The sequence below is a fragment of the Tupaia chinensis genome, unplaced genomic scaffold (genome assembly GCF_000334495.1).
Source record: "Tupaia chinensis unplaced genomic scaffold, TupChi_1.0 Scaffold138619_1, whole genome shotgun sequence".
NCBI lineage: Eukaryota > Metazoa > Chordata > Mammalia > Scandentia > Tupaiidae > Tupaia > Tupaia belangeri.
This window is the reverse complement of record NW_006198512.1, coordinates 524284-544434: the sequence shown is the minus strand read 5'-3', so window position 1 is coordinate 544434 and position 20151 is coordinate 524284. Positions and strand designations below refer to the sequence as shown.

Sequence of the window (20151 nt, the reverse complement as noted above, 5' to 3'; positions counted from 1 at the left end):
ACCCACCACCCACCCACCCACCAGTGAGAGATAGGGTCTTGCTGTTTGAACATACTGCAGACATTCCAATACTTTATCTAATACTTCAATTCAGTATGAAGAAGAGAAAAGACAAGGAAACAAGGACACTTTCTTACATAACTTCGAAATAATTATCAAGGAAATTTTCTCATGTAACTATGAGACAATTATCATTTGTCCACATTACACAAACCCGAGACACTAACACTGATTTAGTATGATGGAACCCACAGTTCACACTGAGGTCGTAACTGTCTTAATAATGTCCTATGTTGGGCCAGCCAGTGGCACAGTGGTTAGGGCAGTTGGATCTTCTACCACTCACAGTGTGGTTTGAGTGCCAGACATGAAGGCTTGAGAAACATGCCAGGTATGTGTGTGTACCCAAAATGATAAGAAGATTGGAGGAGCATGGCCATCCCCCCCTGGGGATGGGAGTGCTTTCTTACTGTCCCTCTTCATCTTTCTCTCTCTCTCTCTGGTGAGTGTACATGCCCTACAGCAAATTTTTAAAAAATTGTAATGTCCTATGTTTCCACATGTGAAGTTCAAGATCGAATTTGCGTTCACACTGACAAATTATTCTCTCCTAAGCTAGAAGAGTGGCTCTCACTATCTTTCACATGTTCACTCCAGAAGGGTCCAAACCAGCTCTGTAGAATGTCCCTTCATCTGCATCTTTCTGATGGTTTCCTTATAATCTGATCTAGATAAAACATGTTTACTAAGGATCCTACACAGGTGATGTTACGTACTTCCTTTTGTATTACATGAGAAGGCACAGAAAATGCCAGCTTGTCCCATGTCTGGGGATGTCAAGACACCTGTTAAGGTGGCGGTCTTTTGCTATGGATATGCTGCCATTCGGTAAACTTGAGGATTCTGGCTTCCATTGATCATCCCTGACTGGGTTGATGATTACTCTGGAGACTTCACAGTGGTGACTTCCTGTTACTCCTCCCGTATTCATTCTTTAATGATATAAGGACGACCCGCCCCTCTACCCCTCTTTTCTCTGTTGTCTACTGCCGTCTTACTGTTTTTGAGGTGCTCAGACTGCCCCTTGCTGGTGGCTTACGTACAGCTTCTTTCTGAGGCCTCGGGAACTTCTGGGCTCTGGCACTTCTTGGCAGGACGGGCTATCTGGGCACATCTTACACTTTTCCTGGCCATTTCTTCAGGGTGCACTGGTGTCTTCTAGTGGAAAACGGTATTTGGAAACACAAATCTGGAAGCTAAGGGTGCTCACTGCTCTCAGCGTCTCTCAGTGGAAAAAACTGGGAAATTGATTTAAAACAGAACTACCACACAAAGCAAACTGACTTTTGAGACATTTCTTAAAAAGATTTGACATCTACACACTATAATAAACTGGGCAAATCCGTCGCTTTTCATATATTTAGCTGAATTCACTTTACCTGACAATTATGCGTTAATTCCGTTTTCTGAACTGGGATCCAAGTAGGAAGATGAGGGCAAGCCAGGGCTGTGGGGCGGCAGAGCAACTCTGTGCATGGCAGGTGGTGAGGAGGAGGCTGGCAAGTCAGAGTGCAGAGAACCAGGGCAGGCATGTCCTGCCCTATGAAGCTGCCAGGCAAAAGCACTGGCTCTCCCAGGTTGGATTCTTCAAGGTATGCTGTGTCTTAGTTACTGCGAAGCTTATAATCACACCCGGGACCGGGTGAACTATGAAAATACAAGTTGGTTTAACTGCTGCAAAGTCCAAGGCCTCAGGCCCACACTGCTGTATCCGATGGGGGCAGAGTAGGTGGGACACGTGCCTAGGGGAAGCTGTGTGTATCCTTTTCTTTTATAGCAAAAATGAATCCGTTCTCACTAGAGCTAGAACTCATGCGGTTCTCTCATGAGACAAGCAGTTCCGTGAGCCATCACCACGATCCCACCACTGCCCACTAAGAGCAAATACTGTAACATGACCCTTGGGGAGACAAAACAATGTCCAAGCTATAATATGCTACAAATCTGGTCTGTGATATAACATATCCCAGTTTTTAAAAATGCCATATGCTCCAAACATATCTGCAGACTAAGCACTACCCGTAAGTTATAATCTACCGTAAAAAGTAAATTCTATAAACAAAAGTGCCTAGTCTCTAGTGAGGTACATTTGAATATTAGACTGCCTTGAAATCTTAATCATCTGTTCCCTCACAGAAGCTTTTGTGTCTACTAAATGAAAAACTCTGTATTATGCACATTACATCCTAGGATTCCTTTGCCTAGAACATTATTTTTCTTTTAATTTTTTTTTAATTGCCAGAGTATATGTGTGCTCACTAAGAGAGAGAGAGAAAGAGAGAAAGAGAAAGCACCCCTAATGGGATGTGGTCATGTCACAATCCTTTAACCTCCATTTCTCCATCCCATCAGGGCTGGGACTTGAAGCATGGATGGTTGCTGTGGAACCTATCTCTCTATGGACAATAGTTAACCACTGCACTACAGGTTTGGCCCAGTGGCCTGGAACATTCTTGTACTAGGTATTTGCACACTCACTCACAGCTTCTTGGTCACCCAACAGTGAGGGCTCCCCAGATGCCAGCTGTATCCTCTGTTGAGTGAGTGACTGTCCGCCCGGACAGTCCTCCTTGCTGTTGCTACAACTACATGAGAACATCATGCAATCCACTCCATCTCTCTTAGAAGGCAAGGGGCAGTGGCTACTGGCTAACAAACACAGTAACACGAATCACTTGACTTCTGTGTGTGCCCTACTGTCTACCTCTCCACATGCGGCTCCTACAGCTCCCACCTCATCCACCCCACATTAATTTGCATGAGATGATTCATAAGGTCCTTTTCTGTGCTATACCAGGAGATGATCTGGAGGGAATCTTAGAATCACATGTGAGCTTGGCTTAGAAATTTATTTTTATTTTGGGACCAGCAGATGGTGTAATGGTTATGTAGCTCAACTCCCATATAGTTGACTACGGTTTGAGTCCTGGACCTGGAGGTTTCAAACTCACACCAGGCACATGTGCATGCATGCCCAAGATCCCGTGAGAATGGAGAATGGATTGTGGTGTGGCCATCTCCCATTGGGGATGGTTTCTCACTTTCTGTCTTGCTTTCTCTCTGGTGAGCACATGCACCCTTTAGCAAAAAAAAACCCCAAAACCAACCCCCCCCAAAAACCCCATAAAAACCAAAAACTGAAACAAAAACCTCTCTTAAATTAAAAAAAATATATATTTATTTTCACAATGGTTGGATTATAGAGGGACAAAAATAAAAACAAATTTGCACTGAAGTTCATTTTGTGACAATCTACATTTCTGTTTATAAACTCTCAGCACCGAGACTATTACTTGCTCAGTTTTGTAACTTATCTTGTTTGCATCATAATAACTGCAATTTTTTTCAGGACTCTCAAAGGTATGATTACAATGGTAGTTCTTCAACGTTCTGAAAAAAGCCCAACCAGGTAACAATCAAACAATAAAAGTAACAAACAACTAATAGACATGCAGAAAAGAATTTGGTCCTATGCACAGTATCCCCATAGAAACCAAACCAGAAGACGTTCTCCTCATAGTACATGTCAGGGAAGAGGGAGGTGTGCTGCCGTGTTTGGCAATAACAACCTGGAGGAGGGTACAGGAATGTCCAGTTTTTATCCCAGGTGGCATGTTCATGCCTGTTGTACCCTCTCTGGCAGATGTGAGGTGACACCACAGCCTCAAGACTCTGAGGGCTGGGCCTGGGCCCATCCTCTACCACGTTATCTGCAGAATAGCGTGAAGAAGTCAGAGACACCACTCCCACCTACATTTTTATTCCAAAGCCTATTTCTTTCTGCAAGTCCTCTGACCAAAGTCCAAAGCAAGATGTCCCAGGAAGACTAGCTTAAAGCTCACAGTGGAGAGAGGATAAAAGTAGCTGCAACATGCCTATAGAAACACAGTGGTATAGGAACTGCCTCCCACCCATCTACACAGAGGGGGCAACATTGCATCCAGAAGGCCATGCAGACTTTGTGACTAAGGTCAAGGGGCTCCAGACAGCAAAAATAGATACCAAGCCTTGGCAAACTTCATTATGCAAGAGAGGTCAAAATGCTACAATCTGTAAATAGTGTAATTCCACCTAACAAAACACTGCATGTAATCCCCAAATGATAAACGATGCTCATAATAGCTCTCCAGAAGGCAATGATCCCAGCTGGATATGTAAATAATTTGTAACATATTCACACACTAGAATCTCATACAGTAATGAGAAGGAACTATTGCTCACCATAGTGACAAGGATGGATCTCAAAAAACACAGTGCTGAATGAAAAAAGGTTAGACATAAAGGAGAACAAACAGGATGAGTCCATTTATTTAATCTATAAGGTTCAGGAAATAACCAAGGGTATTAAAGTCATAATCCATAAGGAAGCTGAAGAGAGATCCAAAGTCTTGGGATCTCCTGATCAGAAATCAGTCTGTGAAAATTAACTGAGCTCTACCATTAGGATGTATTTTCTGTGTAATACACAATTCAACAAGAAGTTAAAAAAACAAAACATTGTGCAGGACAAACTGAACATCACCCACAGGCTTCCTGTTTACAACTGTGCTCTGAAGGAATTCAGGCGAGCTGGGTGCTCTGGACACAAAGATTAAAAAAACACAACTCATACTTTCAGGAAGTGCTCCATGCATCAAGTTAACAGACACATTCAAACTACAATGTAATTACAAAAATGAGAAATGAGCATTCTAACCCAAACAGGAGGGCTGGGGCTGCTGGGGTGGGACCTGTGCATGGCTGAGGGCTGTCTGTGACCTTTGGACTAGAGGCCCAAGGAGGTTGAGCCTATGGTGGTAGCCCTGCCTGTGTGACACACAGCCATCCTCTCTCTCGAAGGCTGGACTCCTCACTTCAAAGCATTTGTGCTGCTTCTCTGGAGATGGGGAATAAAGCTACTTTGTGCCAGGACAGAATGGGTTTTGCTGACTCACAGTCCAGCCTTATGCACGGCAATCAGAAGGACCTAGAGGGGTCACCTAAACCAGGGAGCGTCGTCATAGTTAGGAGATATCCTCTACAGAAGGATTATGTCTTCTTTGATATGGGAACTGGGCAATCTCGAGGGGTGAGTGGAAAAGGGGAAGTATGTGATGATCTTCTTTTTAGAGAATGTCATCTTCCTTGTTCTCAGTAGCCATAAATGCCCACTAGGCCATAGCTGATACTCTCTTGAAAAGACAAAGTCGTGTGGATCCCAAGAGGGTGTTGCCTGGACACACGTGTGTCTGTACCATGCCATTTGTGCTGGGGCCGGGCAGTAGCTGCTGGAGCCTTATCTGCATCTCCCCATGTGCCCATGGCAGGGCTAAGCCCTTTGTGTAAAAACCTGAGAACTGCTCTCTGCTGGAGCTCTGTCATAGAAGAAAACAAAAGCCTGGCTCCCACTCAGGCCAATCTGAGTGGGGTTGTAGTCCACCACACCGCATTCTTTACTCTAACTGATAAATACATTCGTCTACCCTGGTCGGTAACTTTTGAAACTGTAATTTATGAGCATCCAATCACTGAAAAGTTTCATAAAGTAGTTTTCAAATCAGGCATTTCTTAAATGACTCTGACTGCACTTTCAATGGCCAGTTGCCATGTATTATTAAACTCTCTCTTTTTTTTCTTCAGAATCTTCCAGTAGACGTCTAGAGTTTAGCTAGAAGTCTTGGCGACGATACAAACAGTGATGGAAAACATATGAGCAGTAACAAGTTTGAATCTTGCTCCTCAGCACTAACATGGACTAATCTGTGGGGGCAGTTTACTCCTGCATCACACAGGGCACAGCTACACCAGGGGCTGTGCTGGGGGTGTCTTTTCTTTTTCAGTCTAACATCTTATCCTTTCTTCTTAAATAGTGCTTGAGAACTTTTACTTTATAGATAAGCCATACATAGTGGATACACTCTATTCTCAAGAGGACTGCTCTCTTCTGACAAGGTATGTTCCCCTGCTTGTTCTGCATGCCCGGTGTATGGATACTTGGTCAGCACCACGGAGACATCGATGTTACTAACAACTGCTCATAAACAATACGACAGTGTTTAAAGCTCATCTCCTTAATTTCTTAAAAATCACCATTTAAATACAAACCTAAATTTGTACCTAAAGTTATAGTTTTATGTATTTTATATAATGAGATTCTTTTAAATATAATTATGTGTTTTTTTTTTACAGTTAAGTGAAAACCTGTCATTAAGCTTTACCATAAACATTAATAAGACTAATTTCAAAATTACTTAAATAAACATCTTATATCTTATTTTAGGAAAAATAACATTACTTTAGTAAATTAATGATGCTAATGTTTGAGGATATCACAGATAAATTAGGCAGTAAAAATTTACTTCTAAATGTAAAACTGTATTTTCTGTGTTTTTAAATGTCTGAGTTATTAAAATGTCATTTTTACTTACAAATTGGAATTTCCACATTTTTCCTTGGTAAATATCTTCCGTATTCTTAAGTAACGAAATGGCACTGAATAGTTAAAATTGAAATCTATGTAACTCCAAGAAAGAGTACTTATCAGCAATAGCTTAACCAGCTCTGTACTGACATGAAATATTAGGGACCGCTTTTCATAAAATCCCTCCAGTCTGAGTTTAACACAGGCAAGATTTCCTTTGTCCACTCCCAAGGGAAATTTTTTATTAAATCTTGGATTAAGAAAATTAAACAATGTATCTGATATTCCACACCCTTGTAATCTACATGGAGCACAGCATTCTTTCATGTTAATCTGTTCAGAGGTGTGGCAGCCAGGGAACACGGCCACATGGTGTAGGGCTGAGTCATGAAGAACCTGAGGGGTTTATATGTCTCTAAAAATAAGGTTGTTGTTTTTAAATATTACCAAGAATCACTGGGTTGTTAAAAAAAAAAAAGGAAAGACAGAAAAATAAATCATAAGCCCACACACATGTGAAGCATCTTACTGTTTCTAGTTTGTTCTGGCAGCAGGCAGTACAGGGCAGTAGTGGAAAGAAGGGAGGAAAGGCAGGCAGTCTTGTGCTACAGCTAGTGCAGTAAAACATATACTCCCGGGTCTGAGCTCTGGCCTGAAATGAACAGATTCACTTTATGACTTTACAGGCACAAGCCTTAAGGCACTGCAGGAACATAGAGAGGTAGAAATTTATTTATTTATTTTTTAAGACTGCAGCTAGGTCACTAGACATATTGAGAAACTGATGAGAAAACTGGTATAAAAGGGAAAGCAGTCAGAAATTCTTTAATGAGAATGCGATTTGTACTATTTGTGCTTCTAAGGGAAAAAATAATTTTATCTTCGAGAGAAGTGTTCTTAAAACTCTCCATATCCATGAACAGACAGCCCTGTGAGGCGGGCGGGGCCTTCCCACTTGTTAGCGTCTGACTGGCAGCTGCGCTGAGCCTCGCTAGCACCTGCACTGAGCTTAGATCCCTTCCAGAGGTAGGAGCAGATGGCACATCACGCTTACTTACTGGAAGTGACTGCTGGTGCCTTTGCACTGAAGCACTGTTTAAGCCAAGGGGAAAAGCTGCCAAGGAGACTTTAAATATGGGGATTTAAAAGTACAGTGACTTATTATCTAATAATAGTGACTGGGAGGAAATACCATTTCACTTAGATATATTTTCCATTCTGTTTGTGAATCAGTTAAGTGGGAAAAGGGAAGTGTGTACACTTCTCAGCTATTTCCAGTCTTGCTATGGTCCCTTTGGAGAACCTGGTCAAACCCCACCTTGTCCGTGGTGAAAGAAAGTCTGTTTGCTGTCTGGAGGTAACTATGAGGTTAAAACCACTGGAGGAAGGCCGTGCAGCAGGGTGGAAAGCCTGTGGGAGAGACTGGCCCTCTTTACCGCCCCAGTGGCTCTGGACATCTCATATTCAGTTTCTTTCTCTGGGAAAAGAAACCCTAAAGGCGTCTCCAGCTCTAACTTGTGATGACTTATCTGTAACAGCTTCAGTGTTGCAGCAATAATTCCCAGTAGTATTCTCATTTTGAGAAACTTACCACTAAAACCCAAGGCTTTAGTGGAAACATGCCAAGACTGGTCTAAGTCAGGGAAATACTGATTCTTCCTAAGAATATATTTTTAAAAGTTTTAAAAATAGCTCAATGTAAATGTTGCCAAAACTAATAAAATAAAGCTTAAACTATGGTGTGGTGGCTAAGGTGCTAGACTCACTCATGGAGCTGGTAGCTTAAGGATCACACCAGGCACATGTGCATTCATGCCCAAAATCTCAGGAGGAGAACAGAGAAGGGACCGCAGTGGGTGATTTCTCACTTTCTCTCGCACCCCTTTGGGGCATGGTCACCCTCCTTCCCTCCCTCCCTCCCTCTCTCTCTCTTTCTCCCTCTCTCTCTCTTTCTCCCTCTCTCTCTCTGTTTCTCTCTGACAAACACATGTGTCCTATGGCAAAAACCTAAAAAGAAAAAAATCCTTATATTAGTAAGCTCAATTTTAAAATAAAATGAACTAGGGACCAGAAGATGACCTAATGGTTACATCACTGGACTTACATGTAGCTGACCACGGTTTGAGTCCCAGACCCAGTTTTAAGACCTAGGCTTAAAACTCACACTGGAAAAAAAACCAAAAACAAAAACAAAAAATAAAAACAAAAAACCCTCACACTGGACAGTGTGCGTGCATGCCCAAAATCCCGAGGAGAATAAAGGAAAGGGGTCTGCGGCATGGCCATCTCCCCTAGGGGTTGATTTCTTGCTTTCTGTCTCTCTGTCTTTCTGGTGAGCACATGTACCCTATAGTAAAAATCTCTCTCTAAAAAAAAAAAGTAAAATAAAATGAACTAAAGGTCACATCATTTCAAATAAATACTACTCTATCTTTTTTCTGAATAATAGAAAAACAAACAAACAAACAAACAAACCCACTGCTATGCAGAGTTCCCTTCCAGACATTGCCGTATTTGCCTACTGGTCAACGATCACACAGCCAAAACAGGGAGAGGTGTGGGCCCTCAAGTCCCTTGTACTTCCCAAGCTGTGGGAGAAGCTCAGCAACATTAGATGAGTTTCAATGGTGAATTCCGGTTGGCATGACATTTGTAAGCAACCAGGATAAAAACATGCAAAAACACAAGAGTAATCTTATATGGCTAACAGAAGACAGAAATAGCACAGGGAACTCATCAGAAAGCACTTTTGGTCTCGGCTGAAAGACTTCTTATAGCCCTGGGTGGGTAACAGTGAACGATGACTTGAGTCCTATTGCTGACCCTACTCAAGCACAAGGGGTCAGCTCCCTAGGCCAGAATGTTCTGGAACCTGCATCACTGGATGAGTCTCTGTTTCCACAGGGCTCCATGTCTCTCACATCAGGGAGCAGCCCCTACTGCAGACTGGTGGTGCTTCCACCCATTGGCAACTGGAAACTTTCCCAACTACTGCAGCTACCGTGACTGCCTGCTGCAACTAGCAGCAGAAGTCTCCATTCCATATTTTCACTTTACTTTAATTTTAATTATAGGCAGGGAGGGGTTCATGGAATTTATCAGTCTATGAAAGGAGAGAAGGAAAGGGAGGGAGTCTGGTGGATGTCTCTCTTGGCACTATGGGAAGCGAGCCTGTCATCAGTTTGTCCCTCCTGCTTTTCTGCCTTGTGCACCTTCTTGGTATCCTCTTAGCTCCCAAATCTGCCTCCTCCTCTGCTCATGTTCCACACCGCAAACCTCCACCCAGCACTGGGGAGCCTCTCAGAGCTGAGGTCCTTGAGACAGACTGACTTTGGCATGAAGCTGAAAGACTCAGGAAAACCAGCACATGGTATGCAAGGAGTGCAGGCAGTCCCCACTCCTGCTGCCAGGCCACAAGGAAAACCCAGATGTGTTCTTGGATCTCCCGCACAGCTCTTCTGTTATACATTTCAACAAGTCACATAGCAGTTTTTTTTTTAGTTCTATATTTCAGTACATTATGTGATCAACAGATTTTTTTGGTGGACTGGGAACCCAAAGCTCATATTGTTCAGAGTTTCCATTAGGAAACACTAAAACAACAAATCAATTTAAGAAATAATTCCACTAAAATTTTTACCTCCTATAAACCAGAGCAGAGGGGGTTAGATGTCAAGAAACTATGAACATCCAAATAATTTCCTAGGTGGGTGTGTTCATTGACAGCATATGTATGGGATCCTTTAATCGGACGGGCTGGGATGTCGGTCCCGTGTGGCAGAAGAGGTAGAGACAAAGGCAAGCTGAAGACTGAAGCAGAGAGCACTGTGTTGGCAGACCGAGAGGTGTCCCATTCACTGTCCTCTGTAGTAGGTTTATAAACTGCTTCAACCTTTCCTTCAAATGCAGAAGGTTTTAATAGATGCCTAGCCCTGCTGGTTTTCAATAGTGAAATGGCAGTTACAAGGAACAGACAGACACGTAGTGGAGAATCGGACCATGCACCCAAGCCTCAGCCACAGTGTATGCAGTCAACATGGCCTATCTGCTGTTCTATTTACTAATTTAGACACTTTTTAGCTTTTCTATCAATGCAACTGACATTCAAGTGTTGACTTTAACAATAGCTCATCGTTGGACTAGCAGTTGGTGTAATGGCTATGTCGCTGTACTCCCACGTGGTCGACTATGGTTCGAGTCCTAGACCCGGTGGCTTAAACTCACACCAGGCGTGTATGTGTGTGTGTGCCCAAGATCCCGAGAGAATAGAGGAGAAGAGATCGTGGCGTGGCAATACCCCCGGGGGGGAGATTTCTTGCTTTCTGCATCTCTGTCTTTCTGGTGAGCGCATGTGCCCTATAGGAAAAACCTCTCAAAAAAAAAAAAAAAAAGAAAAAAAAAAAAACATGCTGGCTGGGGCAGCAGTTGATTAGAAGCTGTGGTTTCTTTAGTAACAAAGTGTAGGAGCGAAAAGGACAGGGAGGGCGGCGTGTTCTGCTCTGGCCATCAGCATCCTGACCCTGCCTGGAGCACAGTGGATGACAAATACCCACTGAGTAACTCCACCTACCTCAGAGTCAGAGAAGAGGACCTCAAAGGATACTGCTATTTGACAGCATATTGTTGACAAGGTCAGATAAGGTCAAGAGCAGCTATGCCCCTAGAAGATCAAGCTGTAGTGTTAGAACATTAAAGAATAAACTGGAGGGCCAGCTACTGACATGGATGTTAAGGTAGCTGGAGCCGACATGCTCGACTGCCCATGTCCTGGAAGGGGGAAAGAGGTGAGGGTCCTCTCTCTCTTTCTCTGTCTCTCTCTAGTGAGTGCACATACCCTATAGCAAATTTAAAAAATAAAACAAAACTGGAATTGGGGACAGGCTTTGCTTTAGCTATAGACAAAGAGCTGAATTTCCTGGGGAAGGAGGGTTTTGGAGGTTGAGGTGAAGCTGGGAACAGAGCATTCAGAAGCCAGGGACCACAAGCCTGAAGTCAGACAGCTAAGTCAAAGCCAGGCAGGGAGCCCAGCAGCCACACGACGTACTGGGGCAATGTGATGCTGAGACAAGCCGGGTGCCCTTCACTAGGACCGCACGCCAAGATTTCCAGGACTGCTGAAAAACGGAGCGCCACCTTGCTCATGGTGGGCTACCCACAGCCACAGCTGCTCACAGCTAGTTCTCATCCAGGGCTGTCCAAAAAGAGTCGCTGAAGGCTGCATGGCTGGTGCAGTCCCTCGCCCAGCAATGCACGAAGTGCACCATGCGGCTGTTCTCCTCTGCCCGCCCGCTCCCAGTACGCAGGTGCCCTTTCTGCACAAACGCACACAGGCCAGCTGCTGTGGCTAAGAGGTGACGGGTTGCCTGTGGAGTCACTGGGCTTCTGGAGGACAGAACTGTCTTCTCATGCCAGTTACAGCCCTGAGAGTAGAAGGGGCAGCCAGGACACAAGGCCCTGGCTCCACTCCACCTCCTCTGGGTAAGTGGCCTGAGGCAGTTACTTCAGCACTCTGTGCCCCATTTCCTGCTCTTTAACAGGAGGGGTAAGTTCAGAGCAAGTTCTGAATTCACACATTTGTAAAGTAGTGCAAATAAAGCCTGCTTGTAAAATGGGATTCAGAATAGGCCCGATAAAATAAAGAATCTTTTGCTGGTCCCGATACGCCTGTGAACTCTTTTCTGGCACATTCAGTGTCCCAGGGAGAACACACAGACCTGGCGGTGCCATCTGGCTTTCCGTGAACCCATGCTCTTTGCATCATTTAGGTTTTTTGTTTTGCACATACAAAGAATTAAATAATGTAACCATCAGGTTGATAATGATGATAGGGCTTTCTCTTTTCTTTTCAGGGGGTAGGGAGGGTTACAGGAACCGTCGTGTCCGGCTCCTCTGTCACTCTCACTGTGTTGTCAGGCCAGTCTTAAGCTCATGGCTCAGCAGCCTCAGCTTCCAGAGCTGCTGGGATGACAGGTGCTGGAAACTGGACCTGAGCCCCCCGTGTCGTTCTAGCCTTTCAAGCCTAGAGTTTTAGTTGTTCATACCACTATGGCTGGGCAGGGCAGAGTATTTTTTCTTAAATATTTAATTTAATTTAATCATAATAAATAAATGGATACATAATAAATACATTTTAAAAATTTGACCAGAGAGAGACATGAGAGAGAGAGACGGAGAGAGGGAAAGTAAGAAAGCATGCCATCAAGTCCAGGACTCGAACCGTGGGCAGCTATGTGGGAGTGTTCAGAGCCTTAACCACCATGCCATCTGCTGATGTCCAGATTTTCTAAACTGCCTCTGCTTAAAAATGACATACCATAGATAAAAATTATAATTAACAAATTCATTTCTGATTCCTAAGTCCAGGAAAAGGTAACCCTGTGAAGAGATGTTAAAGCTGATTTCTGGGTTCTGAAAAACTGTAGCCAGAGGGAAAGATGACAGAATTTGGGGATAGGTCTTCCTGAGGCTGGCCAATCTAACTCCGGAGGCCTTCTGCATCTCAGTCACTGTCTAGCCTTGGGCATAGCAGGCCCAGGCACTGGTAGGTGACAGTGGCCAAGGGGCATCCTGTGGAGTACTTTGCTGTGGTGGTGACTGGTTGCCCTCCTGCCAGGACTTGATCTCACCAACCAGCATCTTTGGAATTGCTCTGTTCTGGACTGTTTCATAATATTTCTAACTTGTGAAACCTCTTCAGAACGCAGTTCACCTTAAGAAACTGACGTGTAAATGCACATGTGGAAGTCTTAGCCATCAGACAGCAACACAGAATCTATGCTCTGAAGGTTCCAATTACATTTTGCAGCTTTGTGCAAGCTTTAGAGAATATAACCAAAAATAACCCAGCCTCCACCTAAAACAATCAAGCAAACAACAGAACTCAGTGAACAGATGAGTAAGAAAGAAGAGTGTGGACATCAGATGTTTGGATCAGGTGTTAGACAGTGGGACAGATTAGAAGGAAAGGATCCTGATACATTGCGGAAAAAGAAACCAATGACAAGAACAAGGCTGGGGGCAGAGGAGGGAGAGAAACCAGCCACGGAAAACTTCCCAGGTAGTAGAGGGGATGCCGAGGACGTTCATTTGAAGTAAATAAAGCTGTTTCTTTTTTTTTTTCCTCTTTGATCTTTATAATGGACAACACGTATGAATTTCATCATCAGAAAACAAATCAGTGTTTTAAGAAACAAAACCAGATTACCATACCTAATTTAGAATTATTTCCTGAGTCTAGATTCCAAACAGTCATATGGGATGAAAACTCTCATGTATACTGCCAAACCGCTTTCCAAAAAGTTCTCATGAATCCGCTCTCACACTGGCTAGCAATGGATAAGATGCCATCGCCCTGTACTCGGGCCAGCACTGAGCAAGGGAAGGGTGTTTAAACCATAGCCTGATGCTCAATGTCTGCTCAGTCCTAGGCCTGCCCTCTGTGTGAGACAGCATGAAGGAGTATGTGCTCCTCCTGTTGGTGGCCTTGTGCTCTGCCAAACCCTTGCTTAGCCCTTCACACTTGGCGGTGAAGAGCATGATGCTGAGGGATATGGAAGACACAGACGACGACAACGATGATGACGACGAAGACGACAATTCTCTCTTTCCAACCAGAGAGCCAAGGAATCCCTTCTTCCCATTCGACCTTTTTCCAACATGCCCGTTTGGATGTCAGTGCTACTCAAGAGTTGTGCATTGTTCTGATCTAGGTAAGAATGTACATCAACTTTGTGCTGAAGAATAACATTCTGACAAAATCAGAAAGATGGGAAAGTCCTTAGTGAAATGTTAAAAATACTCTATGATGGTGGGACCAGCAGTTAGCATAATGGCTATGTCACTGGATTCCCATGTAGTCGACTGTGGTTCGAGTCCCAGACCCAGAGGCTTAAACTCACGCAGGGTGTGTGTGCGTGCGTGCCCAAGATCCCGAGAGGAAAATGGAGGAAAAGGGATTGTGGCATGGCCATCCCCCCCAGGGGGTGATTTCTCGCTTTCTATCTCTCTGTCTCTCTGTCTTTCTGGCGAGTGCATGTGCCCTATAGCAAAAACCCCTCAAAAACCCAAAACACTCCATGACTATAAAAATAAATAAATAAATAAATAATTTAACTTTTTAAAAAAGTAAAATAAACTCCAAATTACATCCAAATTATTTATTTCACTGTAGGGTGTGTGCTCTTGCCAGAGAGAGAGAGAGAGAGACGCAGAGGGAAGGAAAGTGAGAAATCATCCAGGGGAATGGCCACAACTCCCTCCTAACTCCAGTCTCCTCTTGAGATTTTGGGCATGCACATACATGTGCCCAGCATGTTTTTCAAGTTACCAGGTCCAAGCTTCGAACTGTGGAGGTGGCCATGTGAGATCCAGTGCCTTAACTTCCACGCCACCTGTCAGCTCCCACTAAGATTTATTTTTAAAATATAGAAAATCAGAGGAAAGTGAAGGGAATTTTACAAATAAAGGATTCCCTTCTCTTCCTGAATTAAAGCAATTCATTTTAATTTCCTTCAGAGAAAATGGACATCACTACAGTTTCATATCACAGAAGTCAAGATAAAATTTTATCAGTAAAATTTTATGATAAAATAAGTTATCTGCCCAAAATAAGGAAATGAGTGAATTACAGAGTTTAGGAAACCACCAATCTAATTATTTTAAAGATAATACCTTATTGTTTTGAATGATTTGGATTTAGAACTCCCTAAAGTGACCAAACTAAAAAGTCTCTTTAAAAGGTGAGTTATTTATTTATGAGTTTTTAATTTATTTATGAGTTATTTATTATGAGTTATTTATTTATTTCTTTATTTTTATTTACATTTTAAAAATACATTCAATCACATTATTTAGCTTACAAGGTGATCATTTCAATATGTGAACATTTCTCCCCATCAAGTTGATCAAAATATAACACTACCTCCCTGTCTCAACAATGCTGTCTTCGTATCCCTACTCCAAATGTTCTTCCCCAGGCCCCACTCCTCCATACACAACACATCTGGCATTCACATCCACCTCTTCTGTTTGTACATCCTTTACCCTGTCCGTTTCAGTTATAGAGTGTGGACATTCAGTATATTAAGTGGGGACATAAAGTGTCTCTCCTTCATAGCCTGGCTTGCTTCACTCAGCAGTAAATCTTCCATATTCCTCCACTTTCTGTCAAAAGCTAGGATTTTGTTGTTCTTAATGGCTGAATAGTATTCCATAGAGTATATGTGCCACCATTTTTCAATCCATTCAGCCGTACGGGGGCATTTGGGTTGATTCCATGTCTTAGCAATCGTGAAAAGTGCCACAATAAACATCGATGTGCAAGCACTTTTCCAACGAGGAAGTCTTCTGTCCTTTGGGTAGATGCCAAGAAATGGGATTGCTGGATCATATGGTAGTTCTATTTGTAGATTTTTGAGGAATCTCCAAATTGTTCTCCACAGTGCTTGGACTAATTTACATTCCCACCAGCAGTGTAAGAGAGTTCCTCTTTCACCACACCCCACCAACACTTACCATTTTTTGTTTTTTTTTTTTTAATCTTAGCCATTCTGAGTTGCTTTTTTTTTTTTTTTAATGCTCTGATCAAGGTGCATTTGAGAGCACACTCAGTCCCCCCTCGGGGAAGGGATGTCTGCAAATGCATGGCATTTCCAGAGGGACAACTGAGACCCGCACTCCAGAAGGCAAGGCCTGGCACACAACTGCCATGCAATCACTTCAGGAGTCTGTGGAGTCTCTGACAGCTTTAGACTTATTTCTTAATGCCACGGCAATCATGGCAAGAGCCAAAGCTTACTATGTCCCACTCCAGTGGGTTTAATAAAGTTTATCAGTATGTGACAAAATGACAGTGTGACACTCAAAGCAGGGGGACTGTCATGAGTCAGGGCTGTGGGAAACTGAAACAGTAGGATGAAGAAAAGGCTGTAAGCTGTACTCTTGGCATTCATGTGAATGAGGGAGCAGGATGCTCCTGATATTTGAGAACCTAGTGTGGAAGCACAGGAGCAAGAGCTGTAGAGCACAGCAGGTATGAGAGATACGCATGCGAAGATGGATCCCTTGTGTGAGAAGAGGTGAGGGAGGGAGTGACAGATACGGCATTATGACTAAGCTGTCTGCCAGACGAGAAAAAACATGCCCGTCAGTCTGCAGAGCCAGGGAATGTTCATGTACATTGTAAATCAATGTAAATCAATGGCAGGGTGAATGTGACTCCGCAAACTGGGCTGGTCTGGGTCGGATGGTGAATAGGGAGATGCGTACCCTTAGTGTAGACATCCTATAAGCTGGCCTCCACACCCAACACCACAACAGCCACCTGCTTCTCAGGTGAGACCCTGGAGGACACATCAGACAGAATGGTTTCGCACACACCTGTCCTCAAACATGGAGACAGTCAAGCTACCCCATGGAGAGAGCAGGCGTCTTCTGAACATCCAGCTCCGAATAAACTCTAGTAAACAAGGCCCACCTCAGGACCCCTGTGACAGTTGGCCATGCTGCTGGCAGCACAAGCACCTCCTCTCTTCCACCTGCCAATCCTCCTCCCCTAGTAACGCTTTTCTGAGCTTTAATCTCCTCAGGGCAGAGTGGGAGGAGGCCTGTCAAAAATCTACATGGTTAGGATGTTCCTGTCAGCAGAATCTTGTTTCCTGCACAATTTTGATTGTGTTTTCTAAAGTCACATGGCAAAATTCATCTGTTTTCACAAGCAAAACTGCACCTCTGTGTTTCTAACTAATTGAGTTACCACCTCTCCATCTTTTCTTCTTTGTATCTATTGTTAAATTTCTTAAGAGTTGTCCATTTAAAAGTATGGAGGGCTACATAGGAGAACGCTGATATTCAATGTATTTAGATTCAGTTCTTCAACCTGGGAAATGAAACATTGTTAAGCATACTACAACTCTTCAAGAATAAGGACTGTTATATCAAGAATCTTCATGCCTGCAACTCCCTTTAAAATGCATAAAAATTAGCTTGACGAGTAGACAGTAAATACTGTGCAGTAAGGTGCTGGTGGGAGAAGGTAGATGATAAGAATATAGATTTTCACAGTAAAATTCTTTCAACATTTGAGGGTTTTTTTTTTTTTTTGGGGGGGGAGAGGTTTTTGCTATAGAGCGCATGCACTCACCAGTAAGACAAAGACAGAGACAGAAAGCAAGAAATCATCCCTCAGGGGGGATGGCCACGCCACAATCCCTTCCCCTCCATTCTCCTCTTGGGATCTTGGGCACGCATGCACACGCGCCTGGCGTGAATTTAAGCCATAGGGTCTGGGACTCGAACCACAGTCGACTACATGGGAGTCCAGCGACATAGCCATTGCGCTAACTGCTGTTCCCAACATTTGAGTATTTTTAAAATAAAATATTGGGAAAAAAACAGGGTCCTCTGCATATGGCGTGTAGCAGCTGTATCACTGTCCCACAATTAGCAGGAGGTGGACATGCCACCCAAGCCTGAAGGCAAAAAAATAAATTTTCAAAGTAAAATTTTTTCAAAATTTGGGGGTTTTTTTTTTTTTTTTGGGGGGGGAGAGGTTTTTGCTATAGAGCGCATGCACTCACCAGTAAGACAAAGACAGAGACAGAAAGCAAGAAATCATCCCTCAGGGGGGATGGCCACGCCACAATCCCTTCCCCTCCATTCTCCTCTTGGGATCTTGGGCACGCATGCACACGCGCCTGGCGTGAATTTAAGCCATAGGGTCTGGGACTCGAACCACAGTCGACTACATGGGAGTCCAGCGACATAGCCATTGCGCTAACTGCTGTTCCCAACATTTGAGTATTTTTAAAATAAAATATTGGGAAAAAAACAGGGTCCTCTGCATATGGCGTGTAGCAGCTGTATCACTGTCCCACAATTAGCAGGAGGTGGACATGCCACCCAAGCCTGAAGGCAGCTGTTGGGGGAAGCAAATGCAATGAGAAAGGCTCATGTCCAGCTCCGGGACATGTTCTACTAACTTCTTCCAATCCAAGAGAGGGAAAAAAGTGTTTAAGACCTTTAGTAATTTAATTAGTGCTTATTGTGTATCTGCACAAAGAGGAAGCATGTGGCTGTATCATAATTTGAAATGACACGAAAGAAGGCCATTACTGGGCCTGCCAGAGGTAAGCCTGGGAAACTTCCAGCTGGCACCCGGCTGAAAACGTCAGCTGTGGGGGGTCCAATTGCTTTGCCCTTGAACTCATGCTGTGGATGATATATTAAGTAAAGGTATACATCATGCTTAGATGCAAAGTGCTGGTAAATTAGAGTTTATGACTAATTAAAGGAGTTAATTACTTATAGGAAAGGGGTAGCAAAGTTTTTGATAATGTACACAAGAATCACTGAATGTGTATTCTTTTTTTTTTTTTTAAAGAATTTTAAAATTTAACCTTATTTTTTTAATTTAAATTTGATCATAGAAGGACAGAGCAAGAGAGAGAGTGAGAGAGAAAGCAAGAGAAGACGAGAAAGGAAGCTGTCACGTCCAGGACTCAATCCATGGTTGGGCATGTGGTAGTCCAGTGCCCCCAACCACCACGCCACCTGCCAGCCCCAAATGTGTCTATCTACATATCTAAATACGAATACCTAAATATGTGTCTAAGCACAAGTTTTCACATATTGAAGCTTCTTAAATTAAGACCCACATGCTCCAATTCACAGGACAACAGCCTGGAAATCTGCAAAGAAAGCTCAAATCCTAGCAAAAAGTGCCTCATCAGAGCGGGCCTTAGCTGCTGAGCACCTGCTCACAGTCGCAAGGGCAGCCCCAATGGCCCTTGCTTATTTGACCTCGGAGCAGATGAGCAATGTCAGACACTTTACCCATATAAATAAGTCACTAGAAAAAGTCCCGAGGCACTTCCATAAAATAGTGTTTTTGTCATGTCACAAGTCCTAAGTCATCTGTTGGCAAATATAACCATGAATTTTTGAAATGTACATTTCTACTGTATTAGTAATTTACCATCTCCTGCATGGTTTTCCACTAAATAGCATGTTTGTTTATTTCTCAGGTTTGACCTCAGTCCCAAGCAACATCCCGTTTGATACACGAATGGTTGACCTTCAAAACAATAAAATTAAGGAAATCAAAGAAAATGACTTTAAAGGACTCACTTCACTTTATGTAAGATATGCTATTTTCAAGTATTAAAAAAATCAATATCACTGTTAAGATGATTAATCAATCATATTGTGTTAGTGTGAACAAGTCTTACTTTTCTGTATGTGAAGAATGACAAAATCTGTCTTTAGAGAAGTTCTAGTAAACTAAAAATGAGATTTAATTCAAATGATGTTTACTGAATAACAGCCAAGTGAAAGGCAGTGGGCGAAGTTTCATGGTCCTAATATGGGCCTACGATCTATTCAGGCAGTAATAGTAGTTATGCATTAAATGAATAAGAAAACAATTAAGTACAGCGATCATCAGCACAAAGTGTAAGAAATCTACACCAAATCTGCTGGCTTGTTTTAAGCCACCACTAATTTTTAACATCATCACACAGAAAATACCTATATCAAATTTAATGCATACAGGGACCAGCAGTTAGCATAATGGCTATGTTGCTGGACTCCCACATAGTCAACTGTGGTTCGAGTCCCGGACCCGGTGGCTTAAAACTCATGCCAGGTGCGTGTGCGTGCGTGCCCAAGATCCCAAGAGGAGAATGGAGGAGGAG

At 43.2% G+C, this 20151-nt stretch overlaps 2 protein-coding genes across 2 annotated transcripts in view; one reads left to right on the top strand and one right to left on the bottom strand.

The window, feature by feature from the left end:
- The window catches only part of CENPP (centromere protein P), a 273851-nt gene that overhangs the window by 108006 nt on the left and 145694 nt on the right, over window positions 1-20151 (bottom strand). The window lies entirely within an intron of this gene.
- The window catches only part of ASPN (asporin), a 33382-nt gene continuing 18954 nt past the window's right edge, over window positions 5724-20151 (top strand). Inside the window, exons 1-3 of the mRNA XM_006161457.3 lie at window positions 5724-5991; window positions 13882-14169; window positions 19483-19595. Coding sequence (XP_006161519.1) covers window positions 13911-14169; window positions 19483-19595 — 372 coding nt within the window. The 5' untranslated portion in view covers window positions 5724-5991; window positions 13882-13910. The remainder of the gene's footprint in view (window positions 5992-13881; window positions 14170-19482; window positions 19596-20151) is intronic.